General features: G+C 32.5%; 1 protein-coding gene across 2 annotated transcripts in view; it reads right to left on the reverse strand.

Moving 5' to 3' along the window:
* Positions 1 to 1251: 1251 nt before the first annotated feature.
* The window catches only part of TMEM65 (transmembrane protein 65), a 38929-nt gene continuing 13796 nt past the window's right edge, over positions 1252 to 26384 (reverse strand). For both annotated transcript variants that reach the window (XM_087825476.1, XM_016216053.2), the window contains 6 exons: positions 20228 to 20272; positions 17020 to 17087; positions 12239 to 12293; positions 11302 to 11344; positions 9370 to 9475; positions 1252 to 6560 (listed from right to left, as the gene is read on the reverse strand). In XM_087825476.1, coding sequence (XP_087681602.1) covers positions 6459 to 6560; positions 9370 to 9475; positions 11302 to 11344; positions 12239 to 12293; positions 17020 to 17087; positions 20228 to 20272 — 419 coding nt within the window. In that variant the 3' untranslated portion in view covers positions 1252 to 6458. The remainder of the gene's footprint in view (positions 6561 to 9369; positions 9476 to 11301; positions 11345 to 12238; positions 12294 to 17019; positions 17088 to 20227; positions 20273 to 26384) is intronic.

Raw genomic sequence — 26384 nt, forward strand, 5'->3', positions numbered from 1 at the left:
CAAAGTACAGTAGTGCCCCAAGGCGGGGGGGGAGGGGTTGTCAGTCTGCTTGGGGACACAGAGGGACAGTTGTCAAGAAGGCCTTCCCCAAGTGGAAGCTTCACCTACACATTTTCCATTGTTGACGTCCACCTTGCCCCAGACATTGTCAGCAACATGGCTATTTTTATCTTCAACTGCCTGGTTTGTATGTCCTGAGTTTCACAGGACCTTAACAGATTTTCACAACATGCAAGAGAAATACTGGGAGGCTCCAAATCATTGCACTTCGGTGCAGTTATTTTAGGGGTAGCAGTGGAACAAATAACTTCAAAACCATGTGTTTGATCTGGGTTACCTTTTGGTGGCTTAACTTTCATCAACGATGTGTCCAATGAACAGAAATTTCAATACTTAACACAAAATGGAATGTTTTCACTTCCCATTATTTCTCAGCTCAAAAACTCAACAAGTTCCATTTCTTTCAACTATTTAACCAAAAATGGAAGACAGGAGAAAGATTCCTAAAAACTACTATCTTCATTACAACCATCTACAGAGAACCTTCCATATTTCTAGCATCTTTATATTCACCAGGCATTATAAATATATAACCTAAATTCTTAAACTCTGTAGAGACAGTATTGTCTCAATTTTATAAATGGGGACAGGCTGAGAAAGACTGGTCCTTATGTGTAAGTTCCCACAGCTAGGAATTGACTAACTTAGAGCTGTTGGATTCCCAATGACAAATACTATTAACACAGCTTCAAAAAGCAAAGGACTTCAGCAGTGAAATAAGTCTTCCTATATGACCTCCTGACACGTCTATCAGCAGCAACCATTCCTCTCAAAGGCTCAGAGGCTGAAGGCTTAAAAAGAGCATTGACAACGAATGAGTAGTTTTAATCTATTCATGTATATTTAATGAGTGCAATTCTATCTAGCCTTCTGAAGTTCAAAATTGATACTGATGCTAATAAAAAAACATAAAGAAGGATAACATGTAATAAGGAACTGTAATAAATACCAAGGACATGAAGTAGATGTAGCCTTGGCCTCAGTGATGAGATATCACACAAGAGATGTGAAACAATGTGCTAATGATATCAACAGGAAGTCATGGGATCATGGAGAATCTAACTCATGAATTTAAATTGAAGTGATGTTTTGCTGTATTTCATTTATATCTTTCCTGAAATGGAATAATTCAATGTTTTTATTTAAAAGGTTACTTACATTAAGTCTTCCTGCAGAGTAAAGATCAACTAGTACGAACATGTTAAAATGACTTTATTGCTCAATATGTTGAATTATATAAGAATAAACTATAATATAATGCATTACAAGACCTTAGCACCATTGTGAGCCATGTAGGTCACTCAGGATCACAAAATTCTGGAGTTTTCAGAGTTACCAAAGATTGTCCTTCCTCTGGTACCAGAAGATCCTCAAGAGAAGGAATTGCACCTCATGGTTCTGCTGACCCACCTCCCTCATAATCTGGTTCATTACTGGACATCACACACACACAATGGTCGGAGTGACTGCAGAAAATATTTTTTTTCTGAACTGCATTTTGAATTTCTAAATTTTGCAGAAAAAAATGATGAATATTTAAATTAGTTAAACTATTTATTAGCTGTCTGAGTAGGAACAATATTGCAGGAAGATATAATTATAAAACCTGAATATAGCTGGCATCCAGCCTAGAGTTTTTAGTGTATTTATAAAACATGCCAAATATCAGATGGCATGCAAAGGGTACTGTGTTAATAGCAGATAGCCAAAACACTGGCTAGGAAACAATTTCTAGGAAAGACTAAAAAATCTGACTAAGCTTTTGGCAGAGCTATTCTACAATCCACTATTTCTCTTGAAATCTAACTACTTAGAAATAGAAATGGCTTGAAATAAATGAGGGAAGTTTAGAACTTTCATTTTCTTCACAAGGGAATATAAATATGGAAAGCAGGGTACTAACCACCAGAATGTTCACTTTGTGAATGCAAACCCCCTAAGTTATCTACTCCCTCTCCAAAATGTAATCCTATAAAATTTGAAGTCTATACAACTGAGAAGCTGCAAATTAGAGACAAAGCAGTCACTAGCATTGCAAAAAATGTCAAAGGGACTGCTGTAATAACAAGAAATAGAGAGAAACACAGGCATAAAGAATAAAAATGGCAACAAATAAGTACCTATCAATAACCTTATATGTAAATGGATTAAATGCTCCAGTCAAAAGACATAGGGTAGCTGAATGGGTAAGAAAACATGACCATATATATCCTGTCTACAAGAGACTGACCTCAGAACAAAAGACTCACACAGGATGAGAATGAAGGGATTGAAAAAATTTTTCCATGCAAATGGAAAACGAAAAAAGGCCAGGTTAGCAATACTCATATCTGACAAAACAGACTTCAAAGCAAATGCCGTAATAAGAGACAAAGAACTTCACTACACAATAGCAGAGGGAAAAACCTAACAAGAGGATATAACCCTGGTAAACATATATGCACCCAACATAGGAGCACCTAAATATATTTTTAAAACTCTTGGAGGACTATAAGGGAGAGATGAACAGTAACACAGTCACAGTAGGGGACTTCAACACCCCACTGACTTCACTGGATAGATCTTCCAGACAAAAAATCAACAAGGAAACAGTGACTCTAAATGGCTCACTAGATGAGATGGATTTAATTGACATTTACAGAACATTTCACCCCAAAGCTGCAGAATATACATTCCTCTCAAGTGCACATGGGATATTCTCAAAGATAGACTACATGTTAGGACACAAAACAAGTCTCTACAAGTTCAAGAAGACTGAAATCATATCAAGCATCTTCTCGGATCACAATGGCATGAAACTAGAAATCAACTACAACAAAACACTCAAAAACATTCAAACACATGGAGGCTACATAGCATGTTATTAAATAATGAATGGGTTACCAATGAGATCAAGAAAGAAATAAAAAATTTCTGGAAACAAATGAAAATAAACACACAATCCAAAATCTATGAGACATCACAAAAGCAGTCCTGAGAGGGAAGTTCATAGCACTACAGAGCTACCTCAAGAAACAAGAAAAATCTCTAATAAGCTATCTAACCCTACAACTAAAAGAATTAGAAACTGAAAAACAAGAAAAACCAGAGTAAGTAGAAGCAAGGAAATAATAAGGATCATAAAGGAAATAAATGACATAGAAACTAAAAAAACAATACAAAAGATCAATGAAACCAAGAGTTGGTTCTTTGAAAAGATACACAAGATTGAAGAACCACTAGCCAGACTCTTCAACAAATAGAGAAAGGACCCAAATAAATAAAATCAGAAATGAAAGAGGTGAAGTAACAACTGACACCACAGAAATACAAAGGATTGTAATAAAATATTACAAATAACTAGATGTCAACAAATTGGGCAACCTGGGTGAAATGGACAAATTCCTAGAAACACACACTCTTCCAAAACTGACTCAGGAAGAATCAGAAAATCTAAATAGACCAATAACAACAAATGTAACTAAAGCAGTAAGAGAGAAAAGGAGCAAAGTAAATAAGGCATTATTATATAGAAGGCTTGGATATCGCTGCTGTAAATGTCCATCAGTGTCATTTATGCCAATCTTTCTAACGTTTTTTGACATCCCCTTAAAGATAAATTATCTCCATATGGGATCATGCTTCTCTCATAATCTGTAATGTTGTATCTCAAGTGTGGGTTTCCGTGAGGTGATAAATAGTTCCATTTTACTGTCTCAATGACATTGCTACAACCCTGTAACAAATCTGCATCTATTAATCCAATTTCCTTTAGCGACACAATAACCAAGGCCTTCCAAGATAAGGAAGAAAATCAAATTTCAAAATCAAAACCACATTCCAAATTTCTTAAAAGATTTTTTTTTTGTTCAATTCTTTCGTAAAAACATTGGTCACCATTTAACATACAGTGGCAACAAAATGCACCCAATTTACATGCATCAAGAAGTCAATAAATCATAATACACAGATGACATGAATTTAAATGAACAGTACTAAAATGTAGCTCATGTTGCATTTAACCACAGTTATAGTGCTCCCAATAAAGAAATAGCTAATATAGAAATAAGAATTCCAGTTCCAATCTGAAATAAGGTTCTTTGTAACAAGTAACATAAAATAATGGTTACATAAAGTAATTAACTTAAGGGGAACCATTTTTCAGAAATCACTTTATGCAAAACGCAAAGATCTTGAAAAATGTGTATCTTAGGTTAAGGGTGCCATTTTTGAAAAGTAATTACCTGAATGATGCAAATGTTTATTGTGTCCATAAATTAAAATATCTTTCAATATGAAGATTTTCTGTTACATGTTTTGACACCTTAAATAATTTTGCAGATGTTCAGCTAAACTGAAAGATTCTGTAGGACTGGGTTATTTTCAACAGGAAAAAAACCAAAAACACACACAACAGTAATCAAAAGCCCTTTCTAAACTCAAAGGCAAAGTTTCTGGATATGGGATTTAATTAATAAAAAAATTTAAGCACCACAATAAAATGCTTTTTTTGAAAACAGAAAGGACTGGCAATATATAAGTTAGGGAGGGACAAAAGCACATAAACATTTACCAAAAAAAATTTTTTTAATGAGCACTCTAATCCTCTCATCTGAAATAATAAAAAATTTTTGGTGTGTGTATGGTATTACGTGGAAGATACAAACCACAATTCTGCTTAAGATAGCAAGTTCTATTAATTCTAATTTGACCAAAGAGACTATGATACTATTTGTACATATTAAGAATGGTATGTATTTATCTTTTGTTTTATTATTTTTTTCCTTCAAAAATCTATGCTTAAAGGATAGCACTAAATTATTTTGAAGTGCACTGAAGAGAATTTACGATAAATTGCCTTGTGGGGAAAATTGGCTCCTCAGGAAAAAATAGCTCAAAGTAAATATTTGCAAATAAAAATTTTAAATATATAGTTATAGCTGTAAATACAGCTATCTTATAAGTTTCCCTTCTTTTGCATCTATTTACCAACATTAATAATTTCAGTGGCCCAAGCAGTAATTTTAGTTTCAGTTTTTCTCTCCATGATGTGTTTAATTACTCTTACAAGTAAGAATAACTTTTTAGTATGTGTAACAGGTCACAAGCTAACAAACTTTAAGGGTTCATAAAATTAAAATTTATGATTCCTATACAGATATACTTAAGTCAGATATACAAGAATGGAAATAAATAACTTCCACCTAGAATCTGATTTAAATACCACAAAAGAAGAAAAAAGATCCAAAAAGGGAGAAAACATTTCAATTCATGTAACTTTTGACTATTAGACTATATATAGCAAACCCCAAAACATAAAATATTTATATCTCACTTCAAAAGAAGTTATCCAGAAATAAAATTCATTAAACAAGATTCAAAATCAGGATTACGAGTAGGAAGTACTCAGACTCATTCAATTCAGATGAGAAGACATTTTGGAGGAAAAAACCCTTCCTGAACAATATAAATTGTATCTAATTAACCTTACAAACATCCTTTCAGCTTCACCACTTGATACCATAAACCTTCTTGACAGTTCCCATTTTTTATTTCTCTAAAAAAACTCTTTTAGCCTCTAAATTTTCAAGTGTCATGTCCAACCCCTTAGTTCACTCTAATTCCACAATCACCATTAAAAAGACCTGAAAATAATAATTTTCTTCCTCTCAGGAGTCAAACACCACCATGTAATTATGAAAAATTGAGAAATTAAAAGTAAAAAAGTCAATTTGAAATAATATACTTAAGATATATGATTTTATGTAGTAGGAAGACCACAGAATTGCTCATTCTGATTGACCTCTGGCACTTGAGACAGGAAATGAAAAGGAGTAACAGAAACTTAAAATCCTTAAAGTCTGCCCCTGTTTTGAACAGATGTGGGAATAAATAAAAATTACTAAAATTATATGATTGTGAATGTTTACTGTGAAACAGTACAAAATTGATGTTGCCAGAAAGAGAGTAAAAAATCTTCAACTGATAATAAACATCTTACATAATTCGGAAAAATCTTAAGGTTGAGTTGTAACTACAGGGAACACAACAGAAAATGTTTTCATGCATATACACGTTAAGTAACAAATACGCAAACCCCAAGTCAGTACAATACATCAATGACTGATACTTAAATGATATTTGGATATATTAAGAAAGAGAAGGAAAAGGTAAAATGTTGACTGCCATTGATGAAAAAGCATTTCAACAATTTACATGAAATGATACTAAACAGTTTTTTTAAAAAAGATGTCCTAAGAAAACCAAGCCACAATAAGTTAGTGTTTTCCATAATACATGCTGAATTATTTGATCCCATATCTATACACTGTGACTGTCTTAATTCCTAAATGTTGTGACAGCATATTTAATAACTGAGGTACATTAGTTTACATCTTTTATGGGTTACTCTAAGAGGGTTAATTTTTCTTTTCCAGTTTTTCATCTTCTTCACCTACTCCCAAGAAAATCAAAGGAAACATTCCTAGAATGCAGCCAATAGTCACCCCAACAGCTTTGCCCTAAGGAAACAAAAGAAAACATTTTTTGAAAGTTATTTTACCCATGTAAAAGGAATCCTTGCTTAAGTATCTGTAATAAACAATTACTACGTACTATAAAATTCAACTGTGACTGCATGTCTTTTGATAATAGTAACTTAAATATAAAAATAAGCTACAAAAATATTCTAGAACAAATGATATTTAAAGTTCAAAGCAACCAGGAAAATTCTTTTATCAAATTGCCATACAAATAACATCAAAGAAACATTCAAGTAGAAAACACTTATTAAATATTGTACATATACTTTAATGTCAGAAGAGAAGAAAAACCCTCACCTAGATTCTTATTTTGACCTTAGATAATGTTTGTATTTACTTATACATACTTACAGAGACTGTATTCTATTTTAGATTCCTGAGTTCCCCATATACATGAAATGACCATTGCTAATAGACTCCACTTCCACTTCCCACCCATTCGGTTAGAATGCCTGTTACTATCATCCATGAAAACCAAGGCTTTCTTCCCCCTCACTTTAGGAATGCCAGTCAATGAGTTCCAACACAATTATCTCAGTGGGGCACAAAGTCAACAGGGCAGAGAAGTAGGAAAGAAATGGGGTATCCTTTCCTGGCTCCCTGATCAAGGACCTGAAACCTATTTTTCCATTGTAAGAACAGTTACTTATATATATTATTTTTGGGTCTTATGATACTAGGTACTATAGTTAACTATACTGGAACTAACCAAGGACTTGAGTACATTTGTAAAATTGTTCTGCAAGAAAATATTTTCAGAGTTTCAAACAACCACATTACAAATGGAGTTTTAAAATACAAGGTATGTCAGTTAGAACCTGCATATGCATTGGCATTGATTCTATTTTATTGATTCTAAATTTCAGAGTTAGCTTATGTCATAACTAGATGGCTGATCACTAACTTCAACCACTACAGGCTGTTTATACCCAAATGCTATGTTACAAAATAGAAGATTTGATCCTAACACATAAAAAGCAGAGTCAACAACTAAGGAACAGAATTCATATGCTTATGATTTTATCAAAAAACACACTCACAAGTATGTGTGTGTGTATGTGTGTGTGTGTTTGTGTGTGTGTGTGTGTGTGTGTGTGTATATATATGTGACAGTTTAGTATTTGAGGTGCTTTTGTTATAGAAGAGGGGGGAAGTGGACCTGCTTATAATATAGACAGAAACAGAATTATCAATTATGTGAGAAAAGGAGACCCCAGGAAAATAATCTTCTCTTGACCCCAACTGTTGTGTTAAAATGTTAAGCCAAATTGCTAGAATGCTAGAATATCCTTACGCCTCAACAACTCTGGCTGATTGATATTAACTAGCTAGTCTCACTTCAATTTATCTACAAATTGCAGGATATGGACACACACACATATAATTTTTTATGCACCGATTGATAGGTCTAAGGTACAGCCTGAGAATTTGCATATCTAATAAGTTTCCAGGTAACGTTGATCCTGCAGGTCCTAGCATTGCACTTAGAGAACCACCACCCTATACAATCCCCTTTTCACACAGTTTTAACCATCACCGACCTTTTCAGTGAAGCCTGTAGTGACCCTCCTATTTAATACTGCAATTTGTCTCCATCCTAGCACTCCCAATCTCTTTTACTCTGCTCAGCTTTCTTTTTTTCTTTAATTTCCCATAACACTGTGAACTTCTAATATACTAAATATTTTACTTGTCAGATTTTAAAATTGTTTCTCTCTCCTCACACTGCTAGAAAGTAAGATCCACCAGAAAAAAGATCTTGTTTTGCTAACCAATATATTCAGAACTCCTAGATCTGTACCCTGCATATAGTAGGCAAACAATAAATATTTGTTGAATGAGTGAATGAATGATTACACCTCCATCTCTAATTCAGACCCTCCAACTCTTGACCTTTAATCCAAATGCCTACAAGGTATCATCACTTGATCGTTCTACTAACATCTCAGGTTGAACATGTCCAAAACAAAACCTATTCTCTTCCCTTACAAAGTTCTTCCTCCTCTCTTCTTGACTTAAGTGGTAGCACTGTGACCCACCCAGTTTCCTTTCTATTTTAAATAGCACTCCATCACCTAGGTACGAGGTTCAAGCTCCTCAGCACAGTTTATACATCCACAGAAAAATGCCTTTCCTGTCTGATCCATTCTTACATCTCCAATGCCGTTTCCCACTACTGCTTCTATCTACAACTACTACATATTATATCTCAGCAATTACTAATTTCTTATATTCTTCTGAACACACCCTGTTTTTATCATGCTTTTCTACTGGCTATTCAATTCCAATACTTGGAATTCTCTTGTTCACCTAGTAAATGTCTCACCAATAATTTTTAAAAATCAGCTTTAGATCTAATAATCACCAAGAAATCTCCCCTTAAAAAGAAACTTCTCCCCACAAAATGTTAATTCTTATACTTATGCTATTGATATATCTATTGTATAATTCTATTACTGCATACATCACACTAAATTATAATTTGTTTAAATGTCTTGTTCTTTACCTAAACAACTCTCCAAAGAACTATAGTTTATATTCATTTTATGTCTAGCATATAACTGATACCTCAAGATTAACTGAATCATATGAAGAATTTTTTAAAAATCAAGTACACCTACAAAGTATAAGTCAATAAAAAAAATTACTCTTCCTCTGAGAACTGCCAAGGCTTGGACAATTTGTGCTAAAAACTCCACTCAAATCAATTTTAGTCTCAAATTTCTCAAGGGACTGAACTTGCTCTGGCTACCCAAATTCATTATCATAAGCCATATAAAGTACTTACCAAATGTGTACTAACACGCGTTTGCCACATGTCAACTTGCTTTGGTGTGAGATCAGGAATTGAGAGGCCTAATCTGGCAGCCAAAGCTTCAACATAGCCTGCTAGTCTTTAAAAATACATGAGGACAGAATATAAGTTGTTAAAGAGACATACAAATGTCCTCAGACAGTAAACTAATTATTACAAAGAGAAACTTGATAGTTTTATACCTGTAATTAATTGGCACTCTAGAAATGGTGTAAACATTTTCTTAAACTTTCATTTTTTATTGTGTACAAACATATCCAGTTTAAAACTATTTTCATATTACCATATTTAATATAAAGGTAAACTAATTGACTTAGAGAGCTTATTCTCTACCATTACTTTTAAAAGACTGATTCAAGGTACAGAAAATTTTTTACAACAATTACACTTTATACACTTATTCTAAATTCAAAGTAAAGCACTTTAATATATGATATAAATTAATAACTGTCATCAGAAAGTGAAAATTTCCAAAATTTATCAGATAGATATAAGAAAACCAGCCTAGAAACTAGAAACTTCAGAGCAATCTCAAGTATTTATCAATTCTAAGTTAACTTCACTTATTGGATACAATCTTACTTTATGAACTGTAGAAAAATTTCCAATTAAACTATGCATACCATCAATTATGAGATGGATCCCAATGTTAGATACATTAAATCTAAAAAACTGTGCATCTAAGAACCAATAAAATGTGGTATTTGTTATTTAACGATATTTTTTAAAGGGAAAGAAGGAATAGTTCTTAAAGTATCCCAACAAAATCTTTCTCTCTAGCCAAAATAACTGTTTTATGATGCAATCTAAAGCTAAATGGCCTCAAAATCTATTAGATCACTTAGTTCTATCAAATACAGAAAACTCACAGCAGCTATAATATCGTTACTAACCTTAAACTTGGAAACTGGGAAATGAAATGTTTGAGGGGTGATATCATTACAGATTTACACCAGAAATTCCAGGACTATAAAATTTCTGCCTTGACCCCAAAGCAAAGAAACTATTTTTAACAGTAGCTTTGGCCCCAATTCCAGTGTAAAAGTCTAATATCCTGGGTTAGATCAGTTTAAAGCTGCCTTTGCCTAGTTTATAAGGCTAAGTAGACTTCTATTAGTTCCAAATCCAAATTTCAAAACTTACCACTCCAATGAACCAAGGAAGGAAGAAACAAAACCAAAGATTGAGTAAGAGAGTATGTTTATCAGTATAATTAATGTCAACTTAGACTAATTTATACTCCCCAGGCTTCCCAAGCTCAGGAAGCAGCCCAGGACATTTGCTGCTTGGAAGAGCGAGTGCAGAAGTACAAGGAGAGAAAACTGGCCTTTCTAAAGTAGATATCCTCAGTTTCATCATTCCTGCCACAGGGAGTAAAAAGAGCAAAAACTGGCCAAACACATGTATGCTTTGGCCATTATTCTTTTTGAAACTTTTCTCTAGAAAAAACATGCCCAGTCAGTATCCTCACCTTTGAGCCATCTCTCTTATTTCTGGGCTTAGTAGGAGGAGGGTGGGGTAGAGTAACGATTGGGGTTCTTACTTTTAATCCTGTCTCAGCTTTGGAAATGTCTATAAAATACATACATATGAATACTTTACTTACATTATGATAGTTTTAGAAAAAAATTTTGCATGTGTCAGAATTTCTTGAGAACATATTAAATACAAATGTCAAGGCCCCATTAATTCTGTATGACTGGGGTGCGACCTAGGCATCTATATTTGATGTGCACCAAAGATTTAGCACTACTGATTTAGAGATTTTAAAATCTAGTTCGAAAACACACACGAAAATAAATGTCTTTTTTTTTTTTTTTTTTTTGCCTTCTCAATTACAGGAGAATGGAGAAAAGAGAGCAAGTAAGTACACACATGCACAAATGAATAAATGAATGGACCTACCCAAGACCAGCTAAATCTGACACAAGATTTCCCAAAGCAGCAGCTAAAAAAGTGGAAAATGGACAAGTGAATTGTTACATGGAAATCATAAAAATCATTATAATACATCGCTCTGTAATTAATAAAACACTGGTCTGGAAGTGTCAGCACGTTTCTCAAACTACAACAATTGTATCCAAAGTAACTCACTGGATAGCTCTGAATCTCAAGATTTCATAATAGAATGCAATTCTTCTGAGATTATAGTATTCTACCTCCATCAAGGAGTAGGTTTTTTTCTGTTGTGGCAGCCAGTTTCCATTATGGTTTCAATATTAAATTATGTGTATAATATTTTGGAGTTGTAACTTTCAGATAATATTTGGTAAAGGGAATTTGGATATTTAGAAAAAAGTAAAGCCATACGGATAGCTCTGAAATTCAAGGAAATCAATGAGAAGAAATGTCTCTTTCATTAACTCATCTATTTATGTGCTCCATGTAATACACAGAACACAGAACTATCCCCAAATTTCACCATCATGAAGAATAGAGTGTTAATTGGAAGGAAAGAAGAAGATAGAAGCAAATTAAATTTTCCATCTTGTATTTCCTTCTTTGATTTTTCTACCCAACTCGAAAATAAATAATTTAATAGAGAAAAGGGGCAGAAAGATTTCAAGGTGACTAGTAATTAAAAGAAAAACTTTGCTTTAACATAGTCAATATAGTAGATTATTATCACTCATTAACTAATATAAAGTGCCTAAAATTTCTCAGAAATTTTGTGTTACATACACAAAATTGAGAATTAAAGGACTAGGATTATAGAGATAAACTAGCAGAAATTTCAGTGAGTAAACTCTTTTAAATAAATTATCCTCTTCTACACTTAACCTACTGAAATGTTTTTTAAATATACAGCCAATAGAATATTATTATTATTATTATTAAATACCTGCCATAGTTGAAATTCCCAAAATAATTCCAATAGACATCTCAATATGGGTTCCCTGAAAAATGATTAAAGAAATTAATCTTAAAATATTAAAGCTCTAGTGATTATAAAGTAACAAAGCACTAATAAAAACAGATAACGTAGTCAAACATGTTATTGCAGCAAAATTATATACAAAAATATGCAGAAATATGCACATATAATGCAGTAATTCACTTAATTATTAAGTATATGCAATATGCAATAATACCAATATTTTCTTCATTAAAATTAGGCTTTCAGAAAAATAAAAAATAGCAACACATGTACAATACAATTCATCATTAAAAATCTAGGATTTATATTTTCCTACTACAGAAAAAGGTTCTTTAAAGCTCTTTGAGCATGAAGTCGACAAACTCACCTAAATTTTAAATTCTGAATGCTACATCTATACTATTGTTATTTATACTATAAAAGATTGAAAAGACAGACTAAACCAGTTTCTAGGGACTCAAAATATCATAAACTCCAAAAATTATCCTGATAACACTTAGTTCTTTAATCATTAAGTGGTGGGACTATCTGATTAATTTATAAGTAACAACAGCCTTTAACACAATAGAGCTACAGCAAAAATGAGGCTCTGTTGTATTTCCAGTGCATTTATTTATTGAGAGAGTTTAAGACTTTCTACATCTAGGATTTCATTCCTCTGAAGAAAAGAGGAGCACATATTTTTACTTCTACTTTAAAGAGAAGGAACTGAAGAAGATTAAACTATACTAATGGGTTATTACATAGACTAAAGAAGAAATCTATGTAATTTCTTAGATACTGTGCTAGTTCAGTTCTAATCCTTGGGCAATGCTGCCATTAATGGACTTAATTTTCAAAAGCCCTTTTGAATACTAATGCTTGACACTTTTTTAAAATTTCAACGATATTTGTGGAGAGAAAGGGAAAAAAGAATGCCTCATCTGGTATGTAGAAATATTGCATTAATCAATTATTTATAAAACTGAAAAGAAGCTGAGTTAAGTTTTCCTCAATTTTCTTTCCCCTAGGCCTTTGGTTCCACCTCTTTAAAATCAATTTTTATAGACTATGGTCCAAACAGCCTGATGCACAAAAGTCTCCCAGGTACTTAAAATTACAAGGTTGTAAAGGTATCCAAAGAAAGAGATTTCCGAAGAAGGGAAAAAAAGAACAGGCACAAAAAATATAGATGTGTATCTTTATATATGGATACAAAAACAACAAAACACTGGAGCTTTAATATAGAAGATAAGTACCTGACAGTTACAGCCCATGAAAAATAAATGCAGCTTCTTTAACAGCAACGAATCATTAGAAATGGCCCAAGAAGAATCTATTTGCAATACATGTATTTAACAAGTACTTAAGTATTTAATCACTTGATTAAATTTAAGGAACCTGACGGTCCTTCTAATAGCATAAAAAGCCTCATATAACTTACTTTTTCCCATAGTTACATCAAATTTCATGTTAACAGGTGAGTTAGAAATTATAAACAAATTTAACACTAGTTGTCTTAAAGGTTACCTGGTTCATCACCTGAGTATAATTATAATCTACTCTAGAATTCTAATAAATGTTATTCTAATTAAATTGCAAGAAAAATAATCCAAAACCCCACTAAGTTACAAAAAAATCCCAATAACAAAAATATAATAAAAATCTATAAAACCAAAAGCTTAATAGGATTAGCAGCAACAATAAAGGTCAAATCTATTACAAGGAGTTATACGGTGGTACCTCGGTTTTTTAATGTAATCCGTTCCAGAAGACCGTTCGAGTTCTGAAACATTTGAAAACCGAGGGATCCACAGCCAACAGCTGGGCCTCAGGATCTTGCCCTCAGCGGAAGCCGCGTGGCATGTTCGACTTCCAGGTGTGTTAGAAAATGGAAGCGTTTCCTTCCGGGTTTATGGTGTTCATTAACCGAAATGTTCGCCAACAGAGACATTCGAAAACCGAGGTACCACTGTATATGACTTTGTTTTTATTACTACAACTAGGGCAGCAGCAGCCCAGAGAATACACCTACCCGGAAGAAGAAACTATCAAATGTCTATGGCATGACAGAAAAGCAGAATCAAATATCTTCTTAACCTACTATCTTAAAGCAGACATAGCTGTCCCACAATGTTAGAAGGCAATCAGTGTTTTTTAAAAAAGGTAAAAAGCCCAGCTGTTGTGGCTCAGTGGTTGAGCATCAACCCATGAACCAGTAGGTTATGGTTTGATTCCTGGTCAGGGCACCTGCCTAGGTTGCAGGCTTGATTCCCAGTAGGGGACATGCAGAAGGCAGGCGACCAATGATTCTCATCACTGATGTTTCTATCTCTCTGTCCCTCTCCCTTCCTCTCTGAAATCAATAAAAACATATTTTAAAATAAATAAATAAATAAAAAGTAAAAAGTTTTCTTATGGGGAAGGGGCAGGAGTGGGGTGGAGGGGTAATAAAGGAAAAAGGGGGGGCATCTGTAATACCCTCAACAATAAAGATAAATTTTTAAAAACTCTTATGATAATAATGACCACTGTTTCCCTTTTCATAGATTCTATAGTTATATTATTTATGTATTTTAATTTCAACAGTGTATTACTAAGCCTCTTTGGAAAATTTCACTGTCCCTGAATTAGTTTGCAATTATTACAGGAAAATATTTTTGCCACACCTATTACTCTCAATCAGGTATTGAAGCCAATGATTTAAATATTTACTTTAGCATTATATAAATGATAACCTGGTAATTAAGTCCCTAAAAATGGATTTCAATGTAAACTAGAAAAACAAATATTACTAAATTAGACTCAACCATCTGGGGCCTGCAAAAGTAGTTCACTGTCACTTATAATGAGAAGCAGGCCTGAGCTGCACAAAATAGAGAACAATATTACAATAATTTAACTCTAGGATGTGGGTGTTTTGTTTTGTTGGTAGCTCTATTTAAACACATACATGCTACTTTAGATACTTATAAAACCCTATGGTGAAGGTCTTATCCTCAGGAACTTAAAAGCTACCCATTCTGAACTTAAAAGCTTTCCCTATTCTGAACTCTCCTCAAAGTCTCCCTGAGCCCCTCTTTATGCAAATATCATCTCAACACTTCCCTGTAGCCAGGTTAGTCTTTCGACATTTGAATATCTAAGGTCTGCCTTATGGAGGTGAAAAAAAGAAAGACTATTAAGATGGCAGTAGGGGGGCTAGAGGCTGTTAATAAAAATAATCTCAAATACTGAGCCATGTAAAATTGAAAGAGTATTTGCCACAGAGAGACTTTAATTCAGACAATCTATTCAAGAAACACATCAAGTCTTAACTATGGCTTATAAATTCATCATGACGAGGTTTTCATTACAATTAGATCTGACTTACATTAACTATTTAAATAATCTAACCAACTCAGATTTTAGTACTTTCAGGAAAGACAGTGTAGTTCTAAATGGTTGAATAAGTGTCTCACATTCACAGACATATAAACTGGCTAATTTGATCCTTATGTACATATTAGGAAAATGTTGAAATCAGTTCAAAAACCAGCATTTTGAAATAGTATTTTAGAGGCTTTTGCCAGACTACTCTGCGAAAGAATTATCCAACAGGTGTTATCACCTTCAAGTTGTGTGCATGTTAGAGTATCTCCTGTGACTATTTATGAAGTAGAACGCCTTCCTGCTGTGTGCACCCAGTCAGGTTCCTCAACCAGGGGAATGGACCGACTTTCTGGATATCTGATTCCCATCAGTCTGGACATAAAATGGGAATATACAGCAAAAAACTCCCAAGACATTCTTGAATGAATCAAGATATTCTTTAAGCAAATTCTGTAATCTACACAGTGTAAATTATCCTTTTATCCCTATTTTGAAACCAAATATTCTATTTATGTCCATCATAGCACATGTGACCTCCAAAACACCAAAAACCCCCCACAAAAAAACAAACCAAACCTTGCATCTCTCATATGTATTTTCCTCACATTCAATAATCCAAAAATCATTACTTTTTTTTTAACAGTCTCATACACAACAGCTAGAATTTATAGAATTTTATTAAAGTTAGAGTCAGTGAAGAGAAGTGGGTAGAGCACTAGGTAGTTTCAAAATAGTTGCATTTTAATCACGGAGTTACTTCTGACTTTAGAATCTAAATCCAATACCGGTATCCATTAACAAAAGGTATCACATACAGTGAAAAAGGTACATCAGCCATCTCTGAGACTAACTTTTAAAGAACACCCTTACATTAAAATGATCATGAGAAAGGAAAATCTTTTTAACATTACAATGGAACAAAGACAGAAGGGGTTTATATTCACAGTGATCTGAATTGAAATGTAAAACATCTCCCAGTTAAATGGATAGACTGTATCAAAACACCCTTTAAAACATTTTTGCATGGGAAAACTGAACAAGGAACTAATAAAATAACATACATGTGATGTGAACTGCTGATACAATTAAAGAATGTAAGAAAATTTAACATACATTTTTCTTTAATAAGATGGTTGAAACCAGAACAGGATAACATAGACTCAATAAATATGTGTTTATTATTGTCAACGCATTACCTAAGTCTTCATGATTACTACACATGATGTTTTAAAATTGAGCTATGGTCTAATTAACATAAAATATAGTAAAAAAGTAGCTTCATTCATTATGTTATTTAAAACTTTATAGCTACAACATGCAAATTATTAGAAAAATTTAGACCACATAAATCTCTTTATTAACTAAAAACAGAAGGGGTAAGAGAAAGAACTTACTGCAACAATCATAATTGCATTATCCAAAAAGCCAAACCCTACGAAAGGTATCGCATTGTGGATGAATACTGAAAAACATCAAAAACAGAAAAATATATTTTAATATTTCTATATTTTTAAAATGACAAAAATAGACCATATGATTAAAGTCTCCTAAATAGATTTGATAAGCTTTGGAATTTGCTTTCCATTCCCCATAGCCAAAAGATTCTGCTCCTGCTATAAGTTACTCAGTAGAAGCTATACTGAACAAAAATAAAAAATAAAAAACACGTAACATGTAAAAACAGTTGTGTTAGGCTTTTGTGTTTTCTTACTGGCAACACACACAATTACACACAGTTAATGGCAGAACAAATAATAAATATTATAAAAACCATGTTTTACCTGTTTAATTGATATTGGCATCAATCTGTTTCTCTCTTATATCTAAAGCCTGATACCATAAAACTGATCTCCACATTAGAAATAATAAAAAATTCCCTGAATCATATTTCAGGGAAGCTATGTGGTCACTTTTACTCAGTAAATAATTTTTTAAACAAATATTAGAAAAATGTGATTATCTCATCCATATTAGACATCTACATGCAAAAATCTTTTCCCCCTGACAATGCATTAGTATCCCTGAATGCTTTCACAGACTATAAACAAACAATATGTTATTTAATCAAAATGTAACTTGGCCTCTTCCTAAAAGGCACACTTTACCTCATCTATCTAGTACACAATATGAATAACCTGAGGTAATAGAGGCGTAACTAGAAAGAACTAATATCTATATATTTTTTATACATTTAACCTCATTTCTTTTCATATTTGCCTCTTCAGCAAATTGCAGAATGCCTAGTGCATAGAGATGCTCAATAAACATTAGTTAATTAAGTTGAGGACCACTAACCTGGAAAGGAAGAGAATTCCAGGTTGAGAGAATTGAAGGCAGACTGTGAAACAGATTAAAAGCTAGAGACAGTTAAAAGACTTTATTCTAATTAATCTATAAAGCTGCCAAGGTATAGTCAACATCAGTTCAACTGAGGACTTTTTTTTAGGAAAACATCAAAGCTCTGAGTTTTATACCAGATCCAAAAAATAAAGTCCCTTAAACCAGTTAGTTACGTATTCAGTTTCAGTGACTTTAGAGTCTTTTTTTATGCAGTAATATCCACAGATAGTATAATTAAAATACTGGGATGGGCAAAAGTAGGTTTGCAGTTGTAAGCATGCAAAACACAGAGTTTAATCCTTGTATTATTATTTATTCTTGTATTATATATTTTTCCATATGAAAAACTGTAAACCTACTTTTGCCAACCCCTGTATAATCCAGGAATTATGAAAGTTTGATGTTACTATAATGAGCCAATCAGGAAAGGCTAATAAACAGTCCAAAAAGGCTACAAAAAAAAACAAAAAACACTTCTACCCACAACCACTAGCAAAGACTAAGATCAAGGGAAAATAGTATATATTCTAGGTCATTTCAGATTTCTTATCAAGCAAGAATTTCCGAGATAAAAAGCAACACCTTTTTAATTATAAAGAATATTATTTTAAATGCTATTAAAGATGATAAAAAGAAATAGGACATAATGAAATGGGATTTTTCAATTAAAGAGTCTAGTCCTATTTCTGTGACTTTTTGCCTAAATCTAGTTGCTTAACTACTGGACAGTCAAAATTTTATAATAAGCAGCCAAAACATATACGCAATCTCAACTTTCAAAAAATATAATACAAATTTTATAGGTCAAAAGAATATAATGAAATTTTTTAAATTTACTAAATGAAACAGTGAAGAAAAGCTACTTAAATATAGTGCTGGAGAGGTGTCTCCAAAGTCATCTTCTTAGTTGTCTTTGAAATGTAAATGTGGCAAAGTAACTAGAAACCTTTGGGATTACTTAACATTTTGGCACCTCTAAAACTGGCCAGTTACAAATATCTTAAAATTAGGTGTTAAAGCTATTAAACTAAGATTAGATTAATTGCTATTAGTGAAAACTTGGTCAATAAAACCAAGGCACACTGCTATAATAGTAATTTTGAACTAAAAATATAAATTTTTATGTTCAGACCTAAATCAATGTGACCTATAATAAAAATTTTATTTTCAACGCAAAGGAAAAAATACAATTTTCCTTTATTTAAAAAGTTAAATAAACATGTACTGGATACTCCACTGGGCACTTGAGATACAAAGATAAATGAGATTCGGTTACCAGCCTTCAAGATGTTTGAGTATGATAACAGACCTATATAAACAGTTAATTTCAATATGACCAAAAAAATGATAATAGTATTATACAGTGCTATGGATATAGATTGTATGAATATAAGCTAGGAGAATCAGGAAAGATTACCTGGAGAAGTCTTAAAGAATTCTTAAATTGCTTTAGTATTTGGGAAAAGTTAGTTATTTCTAACATAAATTACATTCTACTTCTGAGAGAAAAAAGAACTACTAAATAAGTTTTTAAAAAATTATACGTTTGCTCTCCATCCAGTATGTAATGATCTCCTTCCAATTTGTAATTTCTTCAATTTCCTTTGGGAAATACTATTCTATAACTCAGCAGTTATTAGCAAATCGCTCTAGTACTTAGCTTTAACTTAAAAACCTACTCAAATTTACTGCACTATAAATAATTCTCTTCTTTCACTGTCTTCATAATAAGCTCCCAAGCTGTTTTGCATTAGTTCAGTGTTAGCTTTTGAATATTTATTCCTATCATAATAAAGACAGCAGCATTGTAAGGTTCTTCCTCCTGGTGATTTTAAATGAACTTCACTGTCTTCATTACTAGAAGTAGCAAGCCAGAAGTATTTTCTCCACCAGAGAACAGTTCTACCCAGCCTTGAGCCTAGTAATTCTAGTTTGGCAATTGCTTGACTTAAATCCAAACTACAGTAAATATATCCCTTTTTCTGAGAATTAAGGAAATCTCTATGATAAGTATAATTCTATTTCTAGATGGTAAAATATTTAAACAATAATAGATATGGTTAACAATCTTAGAAATGCCATAATACTGTAAGATGTCTTAAACTGAGTTTATAAATTTTTTGCTTTGGTATAATAGATAGGATAACAAACTCCATCTAGAAAGATTTAATTTATTGGCTCTTTTGTACTATCAATAAATGATATAGTTATTTCAAGTCCAAAATATAGATGCACAATATTTAACAATTATAGAACCATTACCATATCTCAGCTGTCCTGGAGTGGGTGGCTCAGCTTCCAACTTTTCTAAAGGGGAAAAAAGGGGTGTGGGACAAGAATTAGTTACTATAGCATGAGTTCTTTTTTTATTACAATGAAGAAAACACCAGCAGATTTACAACGTTGGGAAAATATTGGAGTTTATTCATAAATTATCTTTTGGTTAATGGACTTATATCATCCATACAGAAAATATTACTTGGTATGGATTAAATACAAGGCTAGAAAACAAAACCGAGCTTAGTTACAAGCCTGCCATTGACTCTATAATCCTGAATAAATATTTGCTTTTCAGTTTTTTGTTTTTTAAGTCCTTGCATCTACATAATAAGCCTGTTTACATTAACTGCAGTTTTAAAAATTTCAAAAATAGCCCTGGACCGTATGGCTCAGTTGGTTGAGTGTTGTCCTGCACACCGAATAGTCACTACTTTGATTCGGGTCACAGCAAATGCCCAGGTTGTGGACTTGATTCTGGGTAGGGGTGAGTGTGGGGGGCAGCAGATGGATGTTTCTCTCTCTCTTCTTCTCTCTTCCTCTCTCTCTAAAAATCAATAAAAACATATTTTTTTAAAAATTCAAAAATATAGCTACTCTTCTTTAAGATGGCAACCCGAGGTGACTTAAGAAATTTATACAAATGAACACTGATAGCGGAAAAGGAAATGTTCAAATAGGCCTAGATATACTTTAAAAATAGTAAAATTATATTTTTAAAGCAATGTATTACAACGATTGTGTTATGCTCCTTAATTAATCTCCCTTGATGATATACTAAATACCTTGATTTTTGAAACCTATACTACTGATTAATATAGAATATTCTACACAATAAAATAACCTTAAAAAGTAGGGTATTATTCAACAAGTAACAATATACCACCTATAATATGTCATGACAAACACACAATGTTTTCCCAAGTATATACAAAGTAAATATATTCAAGTTCCATTATTAAATCTAAAAATTAACAATAATTACAAAAAAGCAAACTATCCAGTCTTATAATCACCACCTCACCATTTGTATAAGCACAAGAGTGGGCTGTGGCAAAATGGCAGAGAATTCTACCCGCTTCATCCTCATGAATTAATCCCACAGAATTAATTGATAACCTGTAGAGAAGAGCCCACACCATGGATTGCTCTGCTCTAAGATTTAATACAACCAGATTGTCCAACAAAACACATTACAAACTGGATATATATTTCCTAAAATATTTATTTATAATCTATGACAAGATAAGAACTGAAGAATTTAGTTTAAAAAAACAAAAAGCAAATAAATCTCCATATATAAGGTATATTAAAAAAGTATGGATCATATTTGTGAGTGCTATTTTATTTAAAAAGCATATAGTACCATCTGGCTTTAAATACACTAAAACCTAGGGTTTAATCAATTGTAGTATTCAGAAAGTTCTAAGAATTCAAGTTTAAGTTTTGTTTTTCCTCTTTTAGAAGTATTAAGAAATAAAGATATACTAATCTTTGTAGAATTTTACATCTGATTAAAATATATTCTCCATTCTTTGACTTGCACAATTACCTCAAAATTTACTTTCAAAGTATGCAAATAGTTTTCCAAATTTTTAAAAAAGAATGTAGAATACCACTGTAGTCCACAGAGAGTTTGCTGGTGAAATAAATATACAAAAGTGATAAAATACCAGAACTATTTGCTAGTTGCTTTACTCTTATTATCACTACAGTTCTGACACTGTGAGAAGTCCTTGTCAATGGACTAGAACATCTTGAAACATCTAAAAATCAACAAGCAGACCTTCCCAATAGAATGAGAGTATAAAGTATCCTTTTTCTTCTTCAAATTCCCTACATACTCACCAAAATACTTAAAATATTTTACAACTCCTAAGATTTAGGGCCAGGTGAATGTATAATGTGCAACCATAAAGAGAAAAAAACCCACAAATAATGTATATAATCTTTCTAACTACAGAGAAAGGTTAAAAATTAAAGGTAACAAAACATAATTTTTTAAAGAAAGAAAAAGAGAAAGAAATATAAAATAAAGGAGATAGGGCAGAAAGGAAAACCACTGGCACAGAGTTGAATGTAAAAATCAAATCACAGGTTCTGCCTCCTGCTTCACAAAGAACCAAAGGAATGGCAAGAGGAAATATGAAAGAGACATTTCTTAGAGAGTGGAAATTTTATACAAAACATACACTTTATGGAAAGTAACCATCAAAATTTTTAAAATTATAAACTGATCACTTTGAGCACTTTGAAACTGTTTTCTTCTTTACCATATTAACTGAATCAAAACAAAATATGTATCAGAAGTAAAAAACATTAGATGTACATAAACAACAGAACTCAATCTTGAAAACAAACCCAAGGTTTCATTAATATATACAGGCTTTAAAATGCAATGGCTACTAATATAACCTTACTGAAAATAGTCACAATAAACCCTAGAAACTTTATTTCCCTACCTATGTATCCTCACCTTAAGAATTTTCTTCTGGCATAGGTAAACTATCTACACTTACATTGGAAATGTATTCTAATCTAATGTTTTATTCAGCCAACTTTGTAGTCAGAAAAACCAATTCTTTCAGTTATTGTGTGTGTATTATATACATTATAATTTCTTTTCCTGAAGATTTTAAAATAATATGACATTAAGATTGTACTTCACCACACCATATTTTCCAACTATTTTTACCTAAAAAATTCTAGTCCTACTTCTAACACTGGCTGAAGAACCTTCTATCAGACCAATCCTTCTGCACAGAACAACTATAAACTATAGACTAAAATACAATATAAACAAATAAGCACCTGAAAGCCTTGGAAAATGACCAAACATATGTTGATTCTGGAGAGGAATCAACACTCAGAATTCTGGAGGAATGGAACTAAATGAACTGCCTGTTTGTTGCAGTTTTTGGCCTGAGGGCACGCCTCGATCCACAATGTGCAGAACCACTAAAACGCTAATGAAATATCTCCAGGTTTTCTGGTCTGAAGAAGCAGTGAGCAGGGTGCAAAGTAACCAAAGCCCCTAGAAAGTAGGAGGGGAATCCTGGAAAAAACAGAATCAGAATGGAAGAATCCTAAATTCTACAAACATTCAGCTCAAATATATGGCTCATCTATGAGCCACACAAAGGGAAGACTCCCCAAAATCCTAGCTAAGGGTAAAATAATGAAAGGTTTGAGCAGCAGTCCAAGAGACAGATTTGTAGTATAAGCCTAACCATTAATTGCCTGCTAAAACAAATTTTAAAAATCTGTATTTTAAAGAATAAAACAGAATCCAGGGTCTCTGTAACATAATAATCACAACAATGACTAGGATACAGTTCAAAATTACTTCAAGAAAAAACAGGAAAACATGCCCCATTCTCAGGAAAAACAACAATAGATGGAGACCAATCAAAAGTAACTCAAGTGTTAGAAGTAGCAGACAAGGACTCTAAAGTAGCAATTAAAAGTATACCCAAGGTGTAAATGAAAATATGTTCAAATAGAAATTATTAAAGAACTGAAAAATGCATTATCTAAAGTTTTAAAATTAACTGTAAAGGTTTAAAATCAAAATGGAGGTGACAGAAGAAAAAGTTAGTAAACATCAATATAAGATCACAAATCAAGGAAAAAATTTAAAATCATTTATAACAGACTTAGTAACTATCAAAGCAACTTCACCCTGAATGACATAAAAGGAACAGTTTAATACACACAGTATTCCTTTCATTACAAAAAACTAAATACTCTTTAAGTGCCCAACTATCTACTTTCTGATCTTTTGACCACCTAATAATATCTACTCCCGGCCCCACCCTAGCATTTTCCCAAGAAAGTACTGGCATAGACTTGGCAACACAGATCACTATTTGGCCTAATAAGAGATCTGTAAAAAGGAGAGATGAAACTACTATGTTTAAGCAACAATTTGGGGATAATATTTCTTTTTTCTTTTTTAATATATCTTTATCGATTTCAGAGAGAGGAGGGGGGGAGAGAGAGAGAGAGTTGAAACATCAGTGACAAAAAAGTCATTGATCTGCTGCCTCCTGCATGCCCCCAACTGGGGGTGGAGCCAGCAACCCGAGCATGTGCCCTGATCAGATCGAACTGCGATCTCCTGGATCCTAGGTCGATGCTCAACCACTGAGCCACTCCCGGCCGGGCTGGGGGCAATATTTCTGAACATTACAAATAACTGCTTAGACTTTTAATAGAACCGAAAGTTCCAATGGATAAGGTAAATTCTATAATAAATATATAACATTAAAATATACAAACTTGAAGTTCAAACCATGCTGTATGCAAAACAATTTAAGCAAATCATATTAAATGTAAAAAAAAAATCAAACATGCACCAAAAGAGGTTTATGAAGCTAGACAGCAATATTTTTTAAAATAAACAAATTAATATGGCTAGGAAATATAAAAACTGACATTCAAAATTGAAAAATGAAAATACTCTTCAGAAATAGCAAGGAATTTAACTTTTTAACTTAGTAAATTTCAATCAACAGGTTTGTCTTTTAAAATAAAGACTATAATTATAAAAGGACTTTAAAATTATTTTTAAAATATATATGCTTTAGCTAAGATTCCCCCCAAAAGAATTTGAGTGTGATTTTGTAATTTTATTTAGTATTTAAAAGTTTCCTGCATATTATGTAGTAAAGAAATTTCTATACAGATCACATAATACAGTCATCTCATTAACCTTCTGGGGTACATATCATGTGACCTGGGGCTTCATTGCAACCTAGGCTGCAATCCAGTTTACTTAAGGGCAACTAACCAATTCCTGGGCTGAGGCAGGCCAGTGGCGTAACAGTTGAGAGAACAGGAGTTGCCCAGTAGTAATGATGAGATGATAATGCCCAATGAATTATCATCTTTATTAACCTCATTAATATACTAACCTGTTAATTGTTTACCTCTGACTTAAGAAATAGTAAATACTAGAAGAGAAATAATAATTCTCTATACTATAAGAGAAATAAATTATCATAATAAATTATTATTTCTCTTATAGCTGTCATTTCATGGAGTTTTAAAGATAATCAAATATACTATTGATTAGTGGTTGCTTTTACATGTCTAACTTGTGAACTTGGGACAATTATATATACTACTTAATATACAGAGGCTATATTCCTTTTCTTCATGCCAAATGAAGAAAAAAAAGAATAATTACTATATACAATGACATTCCTTTTTTAAAAAGACTAAGATACAAAAAAACAACTTTTAAAAAAGAGATCTTGTAACTTCTACTTATTTATTAGGTATAGAGATAACACTATAATGTATAACTTTAAGTTTAGAAAATCATTTAACTATGGATTTTGTATTGTATTATATTATAGATGGAGAACTTAAAGTGAGCTAGGACAAAATAATAATTCATCTTGGAACATCATAAGTGGCAGATGTATCTGTGGGTATGGTTATATAGAGTCCCAGAAGATATTCATTTTAAAATAAAATTGCTTTATACTAGGAATGAGCAGAGATTTTTCAGTCACTGCATTACCTTTTTCTCTTTCAATCATTCCCCAAATAAATATTCTTTCATAGAATGTGAGCAGCGAAAGGGTTCTTGGAAACCACCCGCTAGTGGTTCTCAACATGGGGTGGTTTGTCACCCTACAAGATGCTCTAAAATGCAGGGATGTTTTTGGATGTGATACTGACTGGGAAATGCTACAGGCACTAGGAATTCTAAACATCTTACAATGCATAAGAGCCCTTTATAATGAAAAATTATCCAGCCCAAACGCTAGCAGTATGCCCACTGAGAAATACTGACTTAATTCTCCACTTTGATGATGCAGCCACTTATGCCCAAAGATGTTAAGTGACTTACTCATAGATGCGTAGCCAAGTCCAAAATCCATATGCTCATTCTCTTATTCTATTTTCCTTTCAAAAGTAAATTCTCAATTAAAACAAACCATTTAGAACCAAGAATCAATTGTATATGAATATGTAAAATATTATCAGTACATGAAAGAATTTATTCTTGCATTATTATTTATTTAACCTGAACGTCTTTTTCCATACAAACAACTGCAAACCTACTTTTGCCAACCCCTGTATAAAGCCTAAGAAAACTAAGTTGTAGTTACCCTTTTAAAATTTCAAC

The sequence above is a fragment of the Miniopterus natalensis genome, chromosome 16 (genome assembly GCF_054644295.1).
Source record: "Miniopterus natalensis isolate mMinNat1 chromosome 16, mMinNat1.hap1, whole genome shotgun sequence".
NCBI lineage: Eukaryota > Metazoa > Chordata > Mammalia > Chiroptera > Miniopteridae > Miniopterus > Miniopterus natalensis.